The sequence below is a fragment of the Hylobates moloch genome, unplaced genomic scaffold (assembly GCF_009828535.3).
Source record: "Hylobates moloch isolate HMO894 unplaced genomic scaffold, HMol_V3 SCAFFOLD_2, whole genome shotgun sequence".
NCBI classification, from domain to species: Eukaryota; Metazoa; Chordata; class Mammalia; order Primates; family Hylobatidae; genus Hylobates; species Hylobates moloch.
Window position 1 is genome coordinate 140753173 of NW_026652277.1, and position 22182 is coordinate 140775354.

Sequence of the window (22182 nt, forward strand, 5' to 3'; positions counted from 1 at the left end):
AATCATGAAAATGTAAATATGTGATTCATGTGCATTTCGTTTAGAGAATGCTTATCAAGTAAAAACCCTTTCTAACCATTTATTTTAAAATACAGTGTTGTATATCTCTAGAGACTGACATCTCCTGTAACAGGAATTGACTATTCATTTTTTAAGCCATTCAATTATCTTTTTTTCTCTTTTCTCTGACGGCAAACTCCTAAGTGTTAAATAACTTGGTAAGAAAAAATATTATTTATTATTACTTTCCTATATATCAGATTAATTACTTTTTTTCGGGTGAAATTTGGCTTCTACACAATTCCTTGCATCTAATCAAGTTCCTTTATTGTGTGTCTGCCAGGACAGCATGAGATTTTAATGAGGAATGAAAGTTAAGTGGACAGAGGTGGAGCTTTCTCTGTCCTGTATACAATCCCAATTTAAACTCTTATCTCTGTATAAAGGATGAAATATTTTGTTTTCAATCCATTCATTCAAATATGGCTCATTACCAGTTATAAGTGAGGCACAGAAAAAACATTCCAATTAGCTGGTAATTAAATAGTTTCCTGACCGTCTCTTCTCAATTTGGCAGAAGACACTGGTTGGAATGTTTTGGTAAAAACCTTTGCTTTCATCAGGAAAGCAAGTGAATGGCTTGCCTGGATCTGTCTATCCACTAGTGATAATGAGCAGCGATTTGGAACTGGGAACAGCATGACTTTCTTCAGGAATCAGAACCTTCCAGAAGATGAATAAGACTGGTATACAAATAGCTAATACAACATTCTAAAAAATGGATACAAGGTACACAAATGCTCTTATACTATCTAGAAAAGATACCCCCAAAAGTAATATTTAGGGAATCACGGTGTGGTTAGCATGTCAAGGCAGACCAAACTTAAATTCAAACACATCTGAAGGAAGCTAATAGTGATGTTCCTGAGGGAATTAGCAATACCAACTGCCACAAAATCACTTCTATCTCTAAACCAAATCACTTTCAGAAAGAGTGATATTATATATGTTGTACACCTCTCAGCCATTACCAATAACTATTATCATAATTCCAGAGAGGTACATCAAGTTTCATATCATCTATATAAAACTTGGAAAAAAACTTGAGAGCATACATCAAGATTCTTATTGTGTCTTCCTCTGGTTGGTAAAATTATGAGCGATTTTTTTAAATTATACTTTTTTGTATTGAAAATGTCTAGAGTAAGTATCTTTTATATGTATACACATAGTGTATTCTTAGTGTCAAGTAGGAATAATGCAATATTTTAGGTCCTAGTATAATTTTATGGGTAGAGTTATGGAATTAAACATGTAATTTCTAGGTGCTGGGTGATACACCTTATCACTATAGGCCCTTTGCTATGGGGCCTATAGTAGTTGAAGCTAAATGTTTCAAAAAAGTACAAGAAAGTGATTAAAAAAATATTTTAAAGGCTGATAGATTTAATTTTAAATAAGTAAATTGCACATACAATTTCTGCTTATGTTCACACTGAAAACACATATTAACACAACTGATTGGTTTAGGACCCTAGACAGTGTTACTTGTGACCAAAGTTGTGGATTTAATTCTCATAGAAAAGTTCATTTTGCTCTCATTTGGAGCCATAAACTGTATCCTGACTGACTGTACCAGAAATTATACTGATTTATTTTCTTCATAAATCAGACAATATTACTTGTAATAGTATTTATCCTAACACATCATTTTTGTGTTTCATCAAAATTTATTTAAAAGTTAGAATAATATGCTATGGTTCAGATTCTTTACTTTTTCGTTTCGAATAGTTAGATATGTGAAGCAAACATGTTTTTGCTAGAAATATATGAATAATTCACTGATACACATACACACACACATATAATGATACATATCAATTAATTTACCCCATAAATGACATCCAACTTTCCATTAATTGAAGCATTGAGGCAAGTCAATCTTTGCATTAGGCACAAAGTGCTTTGCTCAAAGAAAAAAAAGGGAGTGGAAGCAGGTGAATTGGCAAAACCATTTGGAAGTTAGAAATTTTATTACCTTTTTTCAACCCATCTTGGCTGCACTCTTCCTGATTGCCAGGCCATTCTATTTCATTGTCTCCAGTGAAGAACTGTGTAGCCAGCAGAGTCAATGATTGGCATATTGTATATTGTGAGTTTTATTATTACTTTGTACTTTGTAGGTCAAACAACTGCCACTTAAACCACAGTGTGAAACTACCTCTGTAAAACCAAAAGTGCTTTAGATAGATCTCAATCAATTTAGAGGCTTATTTCACCAAGGTTGAGGACGTGCCTGGGAAAAGGAGACCCAAGCCACAGTAGGATCTATGGCCTGTGTTTTTTTCCAGAGAGCATTTTGAGGACTTTAGTACTTAAGGAGAGATGAGTGGGCAGGAGGGAAAGGGGAAAGAAAACAAAAAAAAACAAGGGAGGATAAGTAGTGAGATAAGGGGTCACATTCTTGTGAAGCTTTGATTAGCTGCCCACTGAATCTACATATTAGGTGTGAAGGGAGGGTCTAGAAGAACAGTCAATTATGCATTCATCTCCTACTACTTGGTAAATCTGCATTTGTCTCGGCTGGTAGAGAGATGATTTCTAGTCTTGTCTTTGTCCTGGACCTGTGAAGATAAGCTGTTAATTTAGATTGTCAGGATGAGGGAGACCACTTGGGAAGCTATGTGGCCTTCTATCTTGCAGCTATCTATTTAGGAACAAAGGTAGTTTTTTGTGTGACTCAGTTTCCAAGCTTAACTTTTCCCTTTGGCTTACTGAGTTTGATGTCCTGACATTTTATTTTCCTTTCACTCCTCCATGGTCATTTCCACGTTTGTAAGATGGGGCTGGTGGTTAATACGGTAACCCTGTATCTAGAGGGTGTGCTGAATAATTAACAGATATTGTGAGTGATCAGTAATCCTATTAAGTGTTGTTCCCATTTTACAGCTAAGGAAATTGTGAATCAGAGAAGATAAATAGTTTACTTAAATAGTTTGTATCTAGGCCTATTCAGTGAACATTTATCTACCTCTTCTGGGACACACACACACACACACACACACATCACATTTTTGAAATTCTGGGAATATAAAGATGAATGAGGCACAGTCTGGCTCAGAGTTCAGTACAACAAAACAGAAATCTCTTTGGATAGTTCAAGAACAAACGGATTTAATACAGGGAGTTAGTGTTTAAGGCCTCATTGGAAGACATAGGGCAGTGGAAGTTAAAGGAGGACTGCAGCTGAATCCTTGGTTTTGAGGCCACATCCCTGTGGAAGTGATTCAGAGTCAAGAAACTAGTGCCCACCTTGGCTATTGCTGTCCCGGAGGCCTCTCACCTCTAAGTGACACCTAGAAAGAGGAAGGTGGGATTCAGACATTGCCGCAAACAGTCTCTCAGCTAACAAGGTGCTTAGCAGCTGCCACTGCAACAAAAAGGTGACTACTGCCTCCCTTTGGTCCCTTAAATCTTGCTCAGGTACATCTCATTGGCAGAACTCTCCCATTTAGAATGCTATGTTTAACCTTACATTTCCACCTTATAGGGTAGGGGATGATGTGAGTGGAAATGGATTACAGGCCAGGGACCAATAGACCGTACAGAACATGTAACCTCTGCATTTAAGGAGCTCATGGTTTAATAGTGGAGGCAGACAAAGAGACAGTTTCAGGGTCATATGGCAAGTGCAGTGATGGACCCAGGCTTTTGCTAGTGATGGCAGAGAGTGGGCTTTTATGAGTGAGAAGTGAGAGAAGAGATCAAAAAAACTTCCTGGAAATGATGTTTTTGGAGCTAAGTCTTAAGGGATTAGTAAAACCAGATTATACTCAAAGGGAGGGAAGGCCACAGTAGGTGTGTGGGAGAGAACAGTTAACAAGCTGTAAAACAGCATGTTGACCACAGAAGTGAAGGGGAGGCAGGAAAATGACATGCAGTTGGGCATGATTGGAGGCGAGGAAGATCACAGTGAGGGAAAGAAAGAAATCAAGGACTACGTTCTTGTTTTGGACTTTGATGCCTGACAGGTGACACTAAGCCAGAATTTTAAGCTAAATCTACTTGATTGCAAAGTCAGAGATTTCCCTGCTCTTTCACTCTGCCTCAACTGTGATTGGGTATTGATCAAGTATATCTAAAGATGTGTCCAAGAAAGCCCATGACATTGTGTGCAAGTTATGTGTATATGTTTGCATATTCATGTTTTTTCAGGAGAGAAGAAGCAGCATGACCTTCTTGTGATTCTCAAAGTTTAAGAATCATTTGAGCTGGCCAGGTGCAGTAGCTCACACCTGTAATCCCAGCACTTTGGGAGGCCAAGGTGGGCGGGTCACCTGAGGTCAGGAGTTTGAGACCAGTCTGACCAACATGGTGAAACTCTGTCTCCACTAAAAATACAAAATTAGCCGGGTGTGGTGGTGCATGCCTGTAATCCCAGCTACTCAGGAGACTGAGGAAGGAGAATCACTTGAACTCAGGAGGAGGAAATTGCAGTAAGCCGAGATTGCACCATTGCACTCTAGCCTGGGTAATAGGAGTGAAACTCAGTCTCAAAAAAAATAAAAATAAAAATAATAATAATCACTTGAGCCAGGACTTTTGGTTTAATAGCTGGTATTCCTTTAGTTTTATTCTAGAGATTGCTTCAGGTAGTGCAGCAGGTTAACAATTTTTAAAGATCTTTTTGCCATAAAGTACCAAGATGTTGGTTTCATCACAACAAAAATATTTCCAGGTGCATTGCTGAACTCTCAGGAACGTGAGACAAATCCTTCTAAGCCAAGCACACACAGAAATCTACAGGAGAAACACAGGAGAGTAGGTGAAGGCTGGGAGGAAATTATTAACTACAGGAACCTAGAACTCTGGAGAATAGTGGTTGCCTGAATTGTAGGGTGCTCAGGAGGAAAGACTAGGCTTGCACACATTGAGGGCAAGTGGGGGACTGGATGCGAGACCTCATTCCTATAGGTGCTACATTCTTAGGGAAACGCTAAACTAGGAAAATACCTGCTGGCTAGGAAACCTGTAAGGAAACCTCTCTGTCACTCCCATATCCAGGTGAAATAATAATTATTAATAATAATAATAAGGTACATGAGTATTTGTCTTAGTATTCTCTTCATTATTTAGGTATATACTATCTTCTTTTTATTTATACATATTTCATAACTTTAAAATATACTAGGCCTGTATTTCTGATTCATTTTATTATTATAATAACCTCTCAGTGAATGAAAACCACATATTTACAAAAGAAGGAAGACACTGGCATAAAAAGTAAACGTTTTATCTTAAGCTATTTTATTATTTATTGAACTACTATTGCTTTATAGGGTATTATTCTTGGAGATAGAAGTTGCTTTGCAAAATGAAATTTGGCAGCTCTGCAAATCAATATGCAAATACTAGATTAATTCACTACTGCTCCTAAGTGTCCAAAATAAAAACCAAATATTTTTATGGGGTTATGCCCTGCAAGTTTTTGACCAGAGACTCTTATTCAAGAGAACATTTAAATTGAAAAAAATACAATTATTGTAGTTCCTTTACTTTTCCTTTCTTCCTGCTCATGCTCTAAATAGAATTCAGAAGAATACCAAGTATTATGATGCCACTTCAGAGGCACTTCTAGTAGGCTAGTTTTTTTTTCTTTTTAAAGAAGACCTTTGTAGTCAGTTCAATGTGTAATTTTGAAAGAGTAGCAAGAATCGGATCCATTTATGTAGAATCGTTAATATACTCAAGTGCAGTGTCAAATGTTGCCATTCATTTGGCTTAAGGGTCCCCTTCATATTTTGGAATGGGCGAAGGCTGTACCTGTTTAATCATGGGTAGGAAGAGGAGGAGGTTGGCTTTACATTTTCCTCCTGTGGAGTGAGATCAGAGAGCTTCGATTTTCATTTAACCTAGCAAAACGCATCCTTAAGTTTCTTACAGTACAACTCTGCATTTTTGTTTTGCTTAAGCATGTTACTTTTTTGTAGTTAAAATAAGGAAAAGATAATGTTTGTAACAAAATTGATAAAATAAGATAAAGAGAATAAAGTGAGTTTTGTGTCTGATGTTGCTCACACTACAGATGACTACATAGGGATTTAATAAAATATTTTATTTAAAAAATAGATTTTAATATAAATATAAATAATTTAAATGAAACCTTTATACAATGTAGATTCATTATTTGACAAGTCTCTAATTACTTTTGTTTTTGTTTCTTGGCCTGTACTATTAGCAGTTTACAGGCTTAAAATACGACCCTCCTAAAAATGCTGAAATTCTTATCAATAACCTATTCTTAGGAAGGATTTGATTTTATACATTGCTTCAGTTACTGTATGAAAAGTACAATGTTTAAGGTGATAAGGTTCTTCTTTTCTCTCCTTAACTCTACAGATAATTTCATCTAAGTATGTGAAAGAATAGATTTGTATACCATATAACCTTTCCTAAACCTTCTCAGTCTATTAAAGCATATTTTGATTGTTTTTTTCTCCATTTACTCTAGGATAGTTTCCCAGCGCGATTTGGAGGAATTCATTTTGTTAATCAACCATGGTATATCCATGCCCTGTACACCGTGATCCGGCCTTTCCTGAAGGAGAAAACTCGGAAAAGGGTATTTGTTACTTTGTTTTTTAATCCTTTCTCCTCCCCCATCCAATGAATTATGATGCATAATGTGTATATAATGTTAGCTATAGTAAAATGTACTTCTATATTGTATATAAATCAACATAGAAGACATTTTAAGATTCTTCCAGATCTTGTGGTTGTGAACAGTGTATCTGTGAAAGAAGCATTTAAAAGCTAGCTCTCCTACTCGCTCACAAAAAGGAGGACATTTTAGCACATTCATTGTATGTTAAAGACTCAATTTAAAGGCCAAAAAAAAATCTCTTATGCTATGTTACTATAGTGTTATTAATGCATTTAATTTGAAGTAAAGTCTAAACAAAAGTTATAATTTTATATGCTGGTAAGTGGATTTTTTTTCACAGTATGTACCGCAATGAATGTAGTGAAATCTGTGGTATCTAATATAATTTTTTACAATGATTATCATGATCAATCACACATTTTGAAAAGAATGCTAATGTGTGGAAATTTTAATATTTCTTTAAATTACATGTTACTTGAAGTCTCTTTAAATTCACTTTCATCTAACAATGAGGATAGTCAAAGTGCATAAAACAAAATAATTTTTCTGAGATTGAGATAATTTATGTAAAACATTTAATACAATGTAGGGCACAAGGTAAATACTGAACACATTATTTTTATTAAAATACATCTCGATGTACATTTCACTAATTCTTGCAACAGCTCTGAAAAGTAAATTTAGTAACCATTATTTCCTGTTTTAGAGCTGAAGAAACTAAGTCCTGGAATGGATAAATAACCTGCTTACTCACATACACAGAAGAAAAGTTGTAGAGCTAGTATACAAACCCAAATATTTCAGCCCCATGGATAGAGCTATTTTTACTTCCTGGTGCTGTTCCCAGTTTTCAAATGAAAACTGGGAACAGCAAAATACACTTTCCTCTAAATCTATATGGAAGATAATTTTCCATGTTTCTCAATGACCTAGAAGGCACTTCAGGTAGAAGCTTTATCGTGAGTGTGAAAGTGCAATAATTACATATCCATATCAAGCATTAATGAACAAAGGGTTTACTGTAAATGAATTTGCACTCCTGAAAGTGCAATAATTACATGTTCATATAAAGCATTAGTGAACAGAGGGTTTACTGTAAATGAATTTGTTGACAATGTTTTAGTAGTTTAGGAGGAAGAATTCTATAAACAATTATAATTTATAGTAAAAATTGTTTCTACCACCAAGTATTAAATTAATTCACATTTTGGAATTCAGAAAGTGTATTGAAGTGCCTCACAAGTGTTTTTCAAGATTTGCTTTAATGAAAGGATGATCAAGTGATCCAAAAAACCTGCAGGGGCTTTTAGTACAAATTATACTAGTGAATGCTTATACAGTATTCACTCAATGCCACATGCTGTTCTCAGTGCTTTGCATACGTTAACTCATTTACTACTTACAACACCACTTTGGAATATATATTGTTATTTTTCTCATTTTATGGATGGAAAAATGAGGCTTGGAAGGTTTACCAATTTGCTCTGAATCACAGCTAGCAGACAGTAGAGCCAGACACGTGAATTTATGGGAAGAGAGTTTCAAGCAGAAGGAATAGCAAAGACAAATGTCTTTAGGTAGAAACATGCCTAGTGTATTTGACAAACAGCAAGAAGGTAGAAAAGCTGGAGCAGAATGAGCTATGGGGGAAGATGATAGGGGATGGAGTAGGTGGTAGAGGATGGGATAGGAGGGACTGTGTTGTACCAGATCGCATAGGGACTCATATACCATTGCTGGAATCTGGGCTTTCAGTCAGAGTGAAATTTGAAGCCCTTGAAGGTCACTGAATACAGGGGTTACTTGTTCTGAAATTATTTTTAACATGATTCTGCTCTGTTGAAAAAGACTGAAGAGGATCAATTCTGGGAAACGAGTGCACTGCGTTTTGGGGTTTTGTAATTGAATTGGACAGCTTTGACAACCTAGAAGTATGCACTGCTAGCATTATTCCAGATGGAAGGAAGGTATCTAAACTTTACCATTTTAGTTAAAATTATATGACTTGGAAATTTTCATATGAGAAAATAATTCTATGTTTAAATACTTTAAATTTCTACTTATATAATCAATACACAGTGCAAAGCTATTAAATTTCTTCACTGGTATTCCAAGTGAGTCAGTATCACAATATTACTCACGCACCTTATGCTTCAGATGCTATAAGTCTATGTGCTGAAAAACTAGTAAAAGAGAACTGAAGAAGCAGTTGTGAATCTTTTTCTACAAATTTAGGTGTACAAGAATCACCTGTGTCTTCATTGTCTTAAATTAAATTAAATTTGGCTTTGAGTCTCCAACTTACTGGGCTGCTGGGAATATCACTCTTAGTACAAGTGTCCTTTTCCCTCAAAAACTCACCAGTATCTGGAGTCTTTCACGCAGAGCCAAACTTCCCATCCATCATGGCCACTTCTGATGTCCTCACTGTTCAAACTAATATTAGTTCCTTAAACTAAGGTCTCCTACTGCTCCCAAGTTATCTGTGAAAAAGGGGTATCTTTGCAGAAGCTAAAATCCAAGGAAACCCACTACCTTAGTGCATTCTTCAGCAAGTCAATAGTTGTGCTCCTGCTACTTAAAAGTTGATGGGAAACAGGTTTTCCTACTAATTGGCACAAATTTCTTCCTCTTAGTCAATATGGCCAATGTTGTCTTCTACTCCTTGGTGATTCTCAAAAGTCTTTCATTTATTCTTTTCCACTCCAGATCACCTAGCATAATCTCTTTAATGGCACAGTACAGAAAAGTAAAATAAAAAATGGAAGTATTATTCAGGCTAATTCTCAGAATTGTAAGGTATTCAGAGGCATAGGAACCAACAAGGACCAGACTTCTTGCATGAAATGGAGGAAGAGAAAAAAATATAAGGAGAGAAAAATAGTAAAATGTTAATAAATGATGTTATTACACAGAACTAGTGAAAACAAAGAAAAATCCCAAAGTAGAAACTTAACAATTGGGCAATTGCAGTGCATTTTTACTGCCTGGTCTGGAGATGCAATTCACATGTAAGAGTTCTAAAAGCGCATCATCATATAATATATATTTTTTCAACAAATCTTGGCTTTGGAGAAATAAGAGCATTACACTTACTGAATTGCCAAGACAATATATGCATGATTTAAGTAAGGAAATTATATGATATATTAGAAGATGGGAGGTGCTGTCAAGAAACATGATACATAGAAAGTGGATAGGCTTCCCAGGTTGGGCAGGGTTACAGTATTAAATAGGTTTACCAAGGAAGGCCTTCCTGACAAGGGGAATTTTAAGAAGAGATGTGCAGGATGTAGGTCAACAAGCCATGAGGACATTTGGGAGTAGAAATCTCCAGACAGAAGAAATATCCGTTATAAATGTTCTGAGGCAAGTGCATAGAAGGAGATGTGTTCAAAGAAGTAATTCTTATAGGACCTTATAGTTTCATGCTAAGAGAAAGAAGTCAATGGGGAATTGTGAGCAGAAAGATATGACCTGACTTATATTTTGACATGGTCATTCTGGCTGCCCTGTTGAGAATAGAGCGTAGGTGGAAGAGTGGATATAGAGAGGACAGTTAGGAGGCTCATGCAAGAGCACAGCTGAAAGGATAGTAGCTGTGTTATGGGTGTAGGGGTAGAGCTAATCAGAATGGTTGGATTCGGGATACATTTTGAGGATAGCACCAAAAAGATTTACTGACAACTGAGATGATGAGGTGAGTAAAAGGCTGAGTTGAAAGTTTTTGTCTGAGAAAGTGGAAGAATAGTGACACCATTAACTGATGTTGGAGATAGGGAGGAGCATATTTGAGGTGGGGGAAGATTGTGAGTACAATTTTGAACATGTTAAATTTGCAGCAGCCATTGAATATTTAAGTGGATATTTTAAGTGGAGAGTGGAAATACAGTTATGGAGGTTGAAAAAGGGGCCTGGATTCAAGACATACATTTCTAGTGCAGGGATATTATTTTAAAGCCACTGACTGAATAAAATGAACTTAATGAAATCACCAATGAGAAAGTATAGTTAAAGAAGAGAAAAAATCCAAAGACTGAGACCAGTAGTTCTCCAGTTAAAATATTAGGAAAATCAGGCTGGGCGCAGTGGCTCACGCCTGTAATCCCAGCACTTTGGGAGGCCAAGGCGAGTGGATTATGAGGTCAGGAGATCAAGACCATCCTGGCTAACGTGGGGAAACCCCATCTCTACTAAAATACAAAAAAATTAACTGGGCATGATGGCATACCTGTAGTCCCAGCTACTCGAGAGGCTGAGGCAGGGGAATCACTTGAACCCAGGAGGCGGAGGTTGCAGTGAGCTGAGATTGCAGCACTACACTCCAGCCTGGCTGACAGAGTAAGACTCCATCTAAAAACAAGCAAGCAAACAAACAAACAAACAAGATATTAGGGCAATCAGCAAAAGAGACTGCCAAGAAGTATTTAGGATGGTAGGAGAAAATCAGAGCTGCATGAAGAAAATGTTTCAATAAACAGAGTCATCTATTATATCCATTGCTACTGAGGGTTAAAGATATATAAGGACTGGGAATTGGATACTGAATTTAGCAATGAGAAGGACCTTGACAAAAGTTGTTTTCATTCAGTGGTAAGAGACAAAGCCAGACTGGATTCCATTTAGGAAAAATAAGGAGAGTATTTGGACTATGAATATAGACAAGTCCTTGGATGAATGTTGCTATAAAGAGAAGGAGAGAAATAGGAAAGCAACTGGAGATGGAAGTAGGGCCGAGAGAGGTTTTATGTGTCTGTGTGGGGGGAGTGGAGTCAGGATGTTCTTTCTCTGATGGGAAAGATCCAGCAGAGAGAGGAAATCTGAGGATGTGTGAGAGAGAGGAGAGAACTGTTAAGAAATACAACCGAGTAGGGGAGAGAGGATGAATTCTAGTGCGCAGGTGGAGAGGTTGCCCTTTGTAGGGTTTATCTGTTCATTGTACTAACAGTGAAGGCAAAATACATAGACACAGATGCTGGTGGGTGGGTTGATGTCATCTGGTTGTCCTATTTTCTTAGTGAAAGTGGAAGCAAGGCCAAAGCGGAAAATGATGCTGCGGAAGGAGGCAACAGAGTGTTAGAGAAGAGAGAGGAAGTAGTGTGCTAGGATTACACTGACTGCTCCAAGGATTTATTACCATGACTCTTGCATGAGTTGAAGAAGATTTCTTATGTGAATGATCCCATTTGATAAAATAAGAGTTATATATCTAATAAAATAAGGGTTGCACATGCCATAACTTAACTTTCACAGGAAAATTATTTTCATTTCTTCTTATAAGAAGAACACAGGGGTACACGTGTGTTTTCCTGGATATAAATACTGGCTGTTGTGCCCTCATACAGGAGAGGGAAGGTATAAAGTTTGCAGTTAACCACGTGTACTTTGGGGCAGATGGCATCTTCTACCTCCTGTGGTCCTCATGTCATGTACTCCAGGCAGCTGTTTGCTCTGCCTATTTTGACCAGTGACCTGCTGTTATCTGCTTTTACTCTTCTATAATTTGTTGAAAATGCTTATTAAGTGGCAACTACCATTTTCTAATTTTATTTGATATTGTAGAGTAATATTTCTTTGTTTTCCAATGTATTTACTTCAGTGGATTCTAAAGGTACAGAAAGCAAATATGAATGTGTTAGCTTATTCTTCTTGAACTCAAGAATGAAATTATGTTTGTTGCTTATAAACTATAATTTTGAAATAAATATTATATAAATTTAGATGAGACAACAGTGTTGTAACAGAGAAGGCCAATCTGTAGTTTTGAAACTGAAATGAAAGAAGAGCAAAGGTAGCAGTTTATGGAAAAACAAATCTTGAGTATGTGGCTTGAATATGTCTCCAGTTTTTTTTTTAAAGCACTATCTAGACAAAATAATTAAGGTATGCATATAGCTTTACATTTTTAATTCATTGTTTCTTTTTCTATTTGGACAGTCAGTATGGGAATCTTTAGTAGAGAAGATACTGGCAACATTACAGAACATAATGTCCTTTGGGACATGAACTTCACTCAGCCTTTCATTATGATGATGCTAATCTACTTTGGTTATTTAAATCACCCACTTTGCATTATAAAACAGTAATTTAGTGGTTACAGTATTCTTATTTTTATTGATGATAAAGAGAAAGCCTTGCAAGTGACAGGTTTTGGGAGTAATAACTTGCATAGGCTCTGTAATTGATGAGTCCTTTATGAGAAGGGTCTGTTTTCACAGCATGCATTATACACATCATCAAGTTTGCACAACTAACACCAGGATGATGTACAGATCAGCATGTACACATTATTCTGCCCATGTCCCTGCCTATGAAGCAGGAAACCAAATTTGTGGTTGCAGCTCTTTTAGCCAATAACTCTCTGACCTTCCAGAAATTACTCAAAGTGTCTGAGCCTCAGGATTTTGGTATGAAATATTAGGATAACAGTACCAGCTCTGCCTGTTTTACAGAGTAGATGACTGGCTAAAGTACTTTAACAGACATGGAAAACTCATATTTGCTATTGCTATCCTCACATCCCCCCTGTAGGATTTAGATGGTATTTAGTTTCCTCTGTGTCTTTCCCTTCCTCCCGTCTTCTTGCATTTATAGATATTTTTGCATGGTAACAACCTGAACAGTCTACACCAACTAATTCATCCTGAGATCCTGCCCTCCGAGTTTGGAGGAATGCTGCCTCCTTATGACATGGGGACATGGGCAAGAACACTGCTAGACCATGAATATGACGATGACAGCGAGTACAATGTAGACTCCTACAGCATGCCTGTGAAGGAAGTAGAGAAGGAACTCTCCCCAAAGTCCATGAAGAGGTATGCTGGAGGTAGACTGGGGAGTGGGCTGGGCCAGGGCAGGGAGAGGCATCCTGAGTCAAACTCAAAACTTTCTATTTTTCTGGTGGGATTTTAAAACTCGTTATGCCCTATGATTGTATGTCTAAGAGTTTTGAGACAAAGATAGTCATTTTCTTATAGTGAGAACATTTAAAATTTATTCTCTTAGCAGTTTTCAAATATACAATACATTATTATCATATATTTGAAAACTATAGTAACCCTGATGTATGATAGATCTCCCAAACTTATTCTTCTTGTCTAATTGAAACTTTGTACTTTCTGACGAATATCTCCCCATCCACCCCCGAAACCGTCCTGCCTCGTCCCAGTGCTTGGTAACCACCATTCTACTGTCTATTTCTATGAGTTCGACTTTTTTAGATTCCACATATAAGTGAAATCATGCAGTATTTTTCCATCATATTGTATTCCATAAATATATGCAATTATTTGTCAATTAAGGAAAAGATAAAGTAATTTGAGGTAACCTCAACTTAGTGTTGTTCTAAGACAGTCTAACAGGGCCCTTGGAAGTCACCAAATCTGGTGGTTTTCAAATTGTATCCTGAGAAACCAAGGGTTTTGAGGGGGTGCCTCAGGCCAAGTAGGTGGAGTAGAGAGAGTGCCCGTTTCCACTGCAGCGGGAGCAACTCTCCTATAAGCAATTTATTGGATTTCTGTGTAAGATTTCTTTTGAAGAAAGCAACCACACACACCAGTTCAAACACCGTGTTCAAAGTTTGTGGTCCTTTTTCAATATCTCTGCCAAGTCTTTGTCTAAAGGTCTAAACATTACTGGTACAAAACATTGTATTTCACTTCAGTTTTAATCTTTATAGAGTTCATTGTTGAGTCAGAGTCCAAATACCTGCTTTGACTCTCACAGCACTTTTATGCCTTTCTTCTTTCAATCAATAGTCTGGGGAGTTGTCAGACATGCACAAATGCTTACCTGGCTCTGAGTTTGCATTCTGTCACAAACAAGTAGATGTGTACTTCTCAGACTTCCCAGGCAACAACAGCTCAGGGTCCATCTGGATAACAGTAACAAATATTACTTCTGCGGTTCATTTCACATTCACAGAAATGTGGGCACCGTAGCCCCTGCAAGCCTCCCCTCACCTAGCTCAGGGAGGATACAAGGACAATGAACGGGTCATGCCAATGTCTGGCATCCTTCTCTGATGAAAGCCCATAGCTCTGACTCATGGAGTAATGTGCCTGTTCTTTAAGGATAGTCTTTTTTTTTTTTTTTTTTTTTTGAGATGTGTCTAGCTCTGTCACACAGGCTAGAGTGCAATGGCGTGATCATGATTCACTGCAACCTCCACCTCCCTAGTTCAAGGGATTCTCCCGCCTCAGCCTCCCGAGTAGCTGGGATTAAAGGCTCCCAACACTGTACCCAGCTAATTTTTGTACTTTTAGTGGAGACAGGGTTTCACCATCTTGTCCAGGCTAGTCTCGAACTCCTGACCTCGTGATCCACCTGCCTCGGCCTCCCAAAATGCTGGGATTACAGGCGTGAGCCACTGTGCCTGGCCAGGATGGCCTCTTTTTTGCTGCTGCCTCTGTTGTGATTGTTGTTAGTATGTGTGTGCGTTGATTTCCTCTCTCCAGGCTGCTGTACGACTCCTTGGAAAGAACAGAAAGGCCAGAAACTTTCCCTGCTCTAATTTTCCACTAGTTAGCAAGCTTATATTTAAACCAACTTTAGGCTTCTTAACTCCATTCTTTTAGAACAGAACTTCTCGAGATCTCTGCTCTCCTAAGGGGTTCATGGATGGGCTCTCAAAGGATTCTGTTAAGTGCTAAAAGTTGTATGCAAAATTTTGTGTGGGTAGGTATGAATGTACTATATGTATATGTCATGCATTTATTTTCTGGGGAGAAGTCATATATTTCATCAAATTATTTAAAAGTTTTTAAAAACAAAAGTGGTTAAAAGCAACTTCCCCTAAAATAGTTTTCTTCTAATAAAGTAATCCTAATGATAACAGTTGTTATAATCTATCATTTACTAGGTACTTATCATGAATTAGCTGTCTTTTTTTTACATTAATTTATTAAATCCTCACAACAACCCTGTTAAACAGATACTGCATCCTCAGCGTTAGGTAGTCTATATATAGTGGAGCAGGGCTCCATTGCATGAGATGTGGACTGCTTCACGCCACTGACATAAAGCCTGCCTACCCTTCGTGGCACAGAGGCCCTTTCTCAGGAACTGAACTACATAAGGATTTGGAGGCAGCTGTCATCGGTGTCCACTAGTCTTCTTCTTTGTCAGCTAATGAGGCCCTTTTTCTTCAGCCATTCTGCCTGAGGCATGATTCCTCATGTGGCCCATCATGTGAGCACATTTTTCTCTATATCTTCTACACATCACCTGCACTCTGCTCAGCTGCACCCACCCCCTAAAAATTATTTAACTGTTCTTGTTGATTCCAGCCTTACCTGCTCCCCTACTCACAATTTATTATCCACATGGCAATCCAAAAATCTTTTTAAAATATAAATCAGACCTTGTCACATCTTGGCTTTATTTTTATTTTTTTGAGGCAGGTTCTCTTTGTGTTGCTCAGGCTGGAGCACAGTGGCGTGATCATGGCTCACTGCAGCCTCGACCTCCCTGGGCTCAAGCAATGCTACCACCTCAGCTCCACAAGTAGCTGGGACTACAAGTGCCTGTCACCATGCCTAGTTAATTTTTATTTATTTATTTTGTAGAGACCGGGTCTCACTATGTTGCCCAGACTGGTCTCAAACTCCTGGCCTCAAGCGATCCACCTGCCTTGGCCTCTCAAAGCACTGGGATTACAGGTGTGAGCCACCATGCAGGCCTTGGCTTTATATTTTTAATGACTGCTATTTATACAATGAATAGAATCACCTCCTTATCATGGCTTACAAGATGCTACCTGATCCGACCCTGCCTCCCTCTCTCCTCCAGGTGTATCCCGTCTTCTTCCTCTTCCCCTGCTTTTCAGACACACTAGTCTTCTCTTTTTGCTCTTGTCACTGCCACCTGGAATGTTCTTTTCCTTCATCTTCAAATGGGTGGTCCCAATCAAAGGTCAGCTCCTCAAAAGAGTCTTTTGATCTTTGTCACCCACCTAAGACCTCCTGTTCCCTCCTCATTCTGGTCACTCCCTGTCCATCACCCTTCTTTATTTGATTCTCTTCATAACACTTTTAGCCTGTGAAATTGCTGATTTTGTTTAATTTTATACCCGCTCCCCACCCCAAAGTAAGCTTCAAGGAGACCATATTGCCTATGTTTACCCTATTCTCTGAATCCCCAGTGCCTGGAGAAGGTCCTGGAAAAACAGAGGGTGCTCAGGAAATACCAGTTGAATGCATGGAGGAGTGCTCTGCTGCCCATCAGTGGCCCCCTTTAAGTGCAGTATTCGTAACTGAATAGGGAACATCTGACCTGGTATTGGCACTTGCATTTAAGTTGCAGGTTCTCACTCTGCAGGATAGACCTCACTGGCTTCTTTGGGTTACTGTTGTTGTCACTGTTGCTATTGTTCAAGCAGCCAAAACTGACCCGTATGGGCGTTCCTAAAACTGGAAAGTCTCTTTACTTACCAATCCATATCCTCCTATTGTTTATGTTTGTCCTCCAATCAGATTATTTTAATTGATTAAGGCCCATCTTGTTAGATATAGCCTAGTCTATCCACCTTTTGTATCCTGATTCTTTTCTCCAATTAATTAGACCGTTTTCTCCCCTGCACACTTTGCTTATAGCCCATTAATGTCCCCAATCCTGAGTTTTCTGCCAGTGTCATGGGCTGATTAGTTTTAGGCATTGTTTGGTGTATGTTTGGTATCATATGAAACATTTATGATTCTATGGAAAACTCCTGAAGAATGAGATTAAGAAAGGTGTTGCACTTGATTCTTGTGTTCTCTGTCAGGGAATGGCAGTTCGCCATCAACGACAAGAGAAGATTGCTCCTATGTTCCACACTGATTCTCCTTGGCCCTTTTCTTTTTGTAGTTTTATGATATCTTTAGATTAAGAGGGAGAAAATAATTCCATCACTAAAGAGTTGTGGATAATTCTTCTTTTGGGTAAATGTAGCTAGACATGCAAAAAGATGACTTTGTCTTTTGGTATAAATTTATGGAGGAACAGCATAGTCATGTGTAAAGATACAAAGTTCACTAGACTAAGTATTTTAGAACTGGAAAGTGTCTTTTACCTTATGTCGCCAATGCCTATGATAGTGCCTGGCACATAACAGTAGTGAGTAACAGTACTTATTTTCATGATACGTACTTCTGATTATTGAATAGTGAATATATTATTATTGAATAAGGTTAAGCATTTATTATTGCTCTGTGCCAAACCCTGTTCCAATGCTCTGTGTATGTTGATTCATTTGCTTCTTGAAGCAACTAATAAAGTAGTAGTATCCCCATTTTATTGATAGAGAGACTGAGAAACAGGAAAGGTAAGTGACTTCCACATGTTGCATAACTACAAAGTAGCAATGCTAATATCTGTACATAGGCAATAGTATTCCATGAGCCATTTCCTTAACCATATGCCAGAATTTGTGCCGGGGTTTATGGATGCATCGTTGCATCTGATCCTCATTATAAATGTGTGATGTGGGTATTATTTTTCCCATCTTAAAAAATAGAGAACAAAATCTTAGGAAGTTTAGTCTTCCCATGATCACACAGCTAGTAAACTGCTGTTATTAGCAACTGGAGTTATAATCTACTTCTGTCCAAAATCTAGTTTCTTAAACACTATGTATTGTAGATGCATGAGAAATGAGTATTGGATATCTAAATCTAAATTACTAGTTTTCAAGAAAGAAAGAAAAGTTATTCATTGTGAAAACAATAGAAGCTGCATAGAAACCCCTGAGATAGGCTGGGCACAGTGGCCCATGCCTGTAATCCCAGCACTTTGGGAGGCCAAAGTGGGTGGATCACTTGAGGTCAGGAGTTTGAGACCAGCCTGGTCAACATGGTGAAACCTCATTTCTACTAAACATACAAAAATTAGCCAGGCATGGTGGTGCATGCTTGTAATCCTGGCTACTTGGGGAAGGTGGGAGCATCAGTTGAACCCCGGAGGCGGAGGTTGCAGTGAGCAGAGATGGCACCACTGCACTCCAGCCTGGGTGACACAGTGAGTCTTCGCCTCAAACAAAACAAAACCAAAACAAAGAAAAAAAAACCCCAGAAACTTCTGAGATGTATGAGTTAACGATAGCTCCCTCTGCTGTGGCTGGAATAAATCAATTCATTAATACTTCTGATCCTGCACAAATAATCCTGTTCTGTCATAAAAGAGAGTAAAAAAAAATTGGACTAAAATAACTATACACTTGGGACAACTAAATACCAAAAAGAAAAAGAATTAATCGCAAATTGTTTCTGACTCACTTTTGTTCTGTGATTGAGGCATTGTTTCACATATGGAATCAGCATTCATCATCCAACAATCCTCATATCTGTAGTGCATGCTAAAAGCAAACTAGAAACTTAATCCCATGTTGAATAATACACTGTAATTTAAAATATTTTGTTAAAAATGTCATATTCTCCAATATTGTTTTCAAAAACAGTCATGAAACACAGACTTAGAATGTGTATATGTGTGCATGTCTGTATAATGTGTAATAGAATATTATGGCAAATGCTTAACTATTGTGCCTTGTGCAGTCTGAAGAGCTTTGGTAGGTACTTATGGAACATTATTAGGATATACCTCAATATTTATATAATATATTTAATTTTATGAAAAATTTAAAATTTATTTTCTATAAAGAAAATAGAATTGCTTTCTCTGTTATCCTCATTACTCTTCATTTTGAGTGCTTAATACTGAAGTTTTTCAATATGGAAATTATTTACTGGCTAGAAGTCAAGACGTGAAGACCTTACTCTTTTCCAAGCCCTATGATGCACGTTGTATTCACAATAAGGAAAGAAACTGATAAAGTCCCTGCTTATGGAACTTGCAGTCTAGTGCATATCAGTTGTCAAGTTAATACTTTAGCACAGGACATTAAATGAGCCTCTTTCTCTTTGAACATGAATTCATCTGAGAGCCAATTTGCTTGGCTGGGTCTTACCTAAAAACAAAGTTAAAAGTCTAATTACTTAGTCTTTTGTGCAATTGTCTCCTTTGTTAAAAAGTATTTTATTCATGTACTTTAAATAAAGATGATTATGTATTATTGCATTTAAAAGTGACACAAAATCTCTATTCTCTCTATTCTTTCTATCTTATCCTATTATTATCTTATATCCTCATCTATTCTCTCTTATGCTCACACACACAACTTTAGTAAGTCCTTTTTTCCGTGATAGGCATCTAATGCCTATTTAATATTGAGATAAAATAGTGTAAATGACACTTAGGAAACAAAATCTCTCAATTTTTTAATGCTTTCACCTTCATTTTCATTCCCTCTTTAGGAAATAATTTAAGTTTATTTAAATTTTATCAGTTTATCAGTTAATCCTGTAATTATTTTTTTCTTTGATAATTAGTTCTGTTGCTGTTCTTTTTCATTTGCATGTGCAGTTGTGTTTTAGCTTATAGTCTTTTCAGAAGTTAATGAGGTCTGCTAAGAGGCATATTGCCACAGCAAAAGCCAATTGGCTGGAATGCAGCAGCAGGGGAAGAATTCATTACCAAGGAGAATTCTAAAAGGGCAGCTGCTTACTAAATGCTATAGCTATTAAGATGGCAGCTTCCTGCCATGACAGAGCATGTTTCATTGATTTTCCTCTTTCCCATTCTCATATTGTTTCCTAATGACAAATTGAGAGAAGCCCCACCTGCTATCAAGGCATGTATAAGTGGGTTTTCAAATTATGTGCTTTCCTAATCATAAAATGTTGCTGCCTAAACAAGAGGGGGTTTTACTTTTTAAAAATCTATAACTGTTCCGTGAAATTTTCAAGATGAAGGTTGATTTTATTTGGATATTCTACTAGGACATTTAACAGAAACATACAAATTTTGATCTTTTTGTTGATACAATCGTTAAAGTTAAAAAATGACGGTCAAAAAAAGGTGCATTCTTGTTGCATTTTTTTCATATTTTTTTAAAGACTGGAATTAAGCCTCCTGTTATTTCTATTTAGTTTATCATAATAATCATTTCACCGTAATTTTTTTTCCATTTGGACATGTTTTATTGGAAAACATCTATCCTACACTAGAAATTTGTGATATCTCAAAGAAAAGAATCTTGCCTAACTGTGAAGAGCTCTTAAGCCTCATATTGTCTATTTAGAATCATTGGCGGCTCACTATTCTATTTAGAGGCCAGAGGAGATTTTTTCCTCACTCCAGTGCAAAACATCACCAGCAGTGGTTTTTCTCTAAATGTGCAACATCCACAATTCATAAATTTCTTGATATAGAGGAAGGGAATTCACATTCTTGGGGGAAGTAATGACAAAAAGACAGAGGAGAGAATGTCATCTGCACAATTACTTGGTAATAACTCACTGACGCTGGCTTTATCCTTTCCAGATCTCAATCAGTAGTGGATCCTACAGTACTAAAACGCATGGATAAAAATGAGGAAGAAAACATGCAACCATTGCTTTCTCTGGACTAATAACTTCTCTACATCCCCTTCATGGATTAGAAATGGAAAGTATTGGTTTTCAGCAACAGGGACAACACTGTGGAGGAATTACCAGCTGGAAACCGACTTATTCATGTTAATGTAGCATAATATATAATAAGGCATCAGGCTTTCCTTGGCCTGAACCATGGGGGCCCTGGGCTGGATTTTTAAAATGTCAATAATTTATTCTGTAAGTGCCAAGTTCTTTGTAAATATGATATAATCTTCATGTCAAGTTTGTAAATTTCGGTAGTAACTCAGTTTGGAAAAAGGTTGGCTCAAAAGTCTATGCCAGTGATACAAACTATAACAAAAAGCAGAAAAGACACAATCAAAGCTAATTAAATGTAGCCCTCTTTCCTATGAAGCCATATTTCAGCTATCATAGTGATTGTTTCATTGTTTTTCTCTGAAACTCTGTCAGTATTCAAACATTCTCTTAATGGGCACACACAACTAAATGATTCCAGGAAATTTTATGATTAGTGTATTTCCTGTCTAGTGATTTTCATTTCAGAGAAATGTGTCTTAGTAACTATCATTGGCCTTGCATTTTGGAGGCAAGGAATGGCAGATGAGCTGGTAAACTGAACACTTGAACTCTTCTATGTTGTTTAATTCTTGGAATCTTGTGAAAAGATGTGTTTCCTCAATTAAGATGTAGAAATGTAAAAAAGAGTGGATTCTTTTTAAATTGCTGTCTTCACAATGTGCCCTTTATTCAAGACCCCATTATATTTCTTCCTAATGTACTCTAAGTACATTTCCCCTCCAAAACTCTTTGACTAAGAGAATGAGAACTCCTATGTGAATAGTGTTTTGACAGCTAATTTTGAACATAAAAATTTCCACTTACAGATGAGGGGCTAATTTCTAATTGTTGTGCACTGGTTAAAAAGTATATATATATATATCTATCTATCTATTCACACATATATATTTTTACTGAGCTCTAATAAATCCTTGATGTGACAGGCTTATAAAATAAATCATAGATATTCAATGATCTTATAGATAATTACATGAGATAACTCTGGAAAACTACTTCCACTGAAGTTAA

The 22182-nt window shown here is 37.2% G+C and overlaps 1 protein-coding gene across 1 annotated transcript in view; it reads left to right on the top strand.

Annotated features, from left to right (window-relative positions):
* CLVS2 (clavesin 2) overlaps positions 1–21789 on the top strand; it is a 71985-nt gene extending 50196 nt beyond the window's left edge. Inside the window, exons 4-6 of the mRNA XM_032158153.2 lie at positions 6512–6622; positions 13259–13479; positions 21023–21789. Coding sequence (XP_032014044.1) covers positions 6512–6622; positions 13259–13479; positions 21023–21110 — 420 coding nt within the window. The 3' untranslated portion in view covers positions 21111–21789. The remainder of the gene's footprint in view (positions 1–6511; positions 6623–13258; positions 13480–21022) is intronic.
* The last annotated feature ends 393 nt before the right edge of the window (positions 21790–22182 follow it).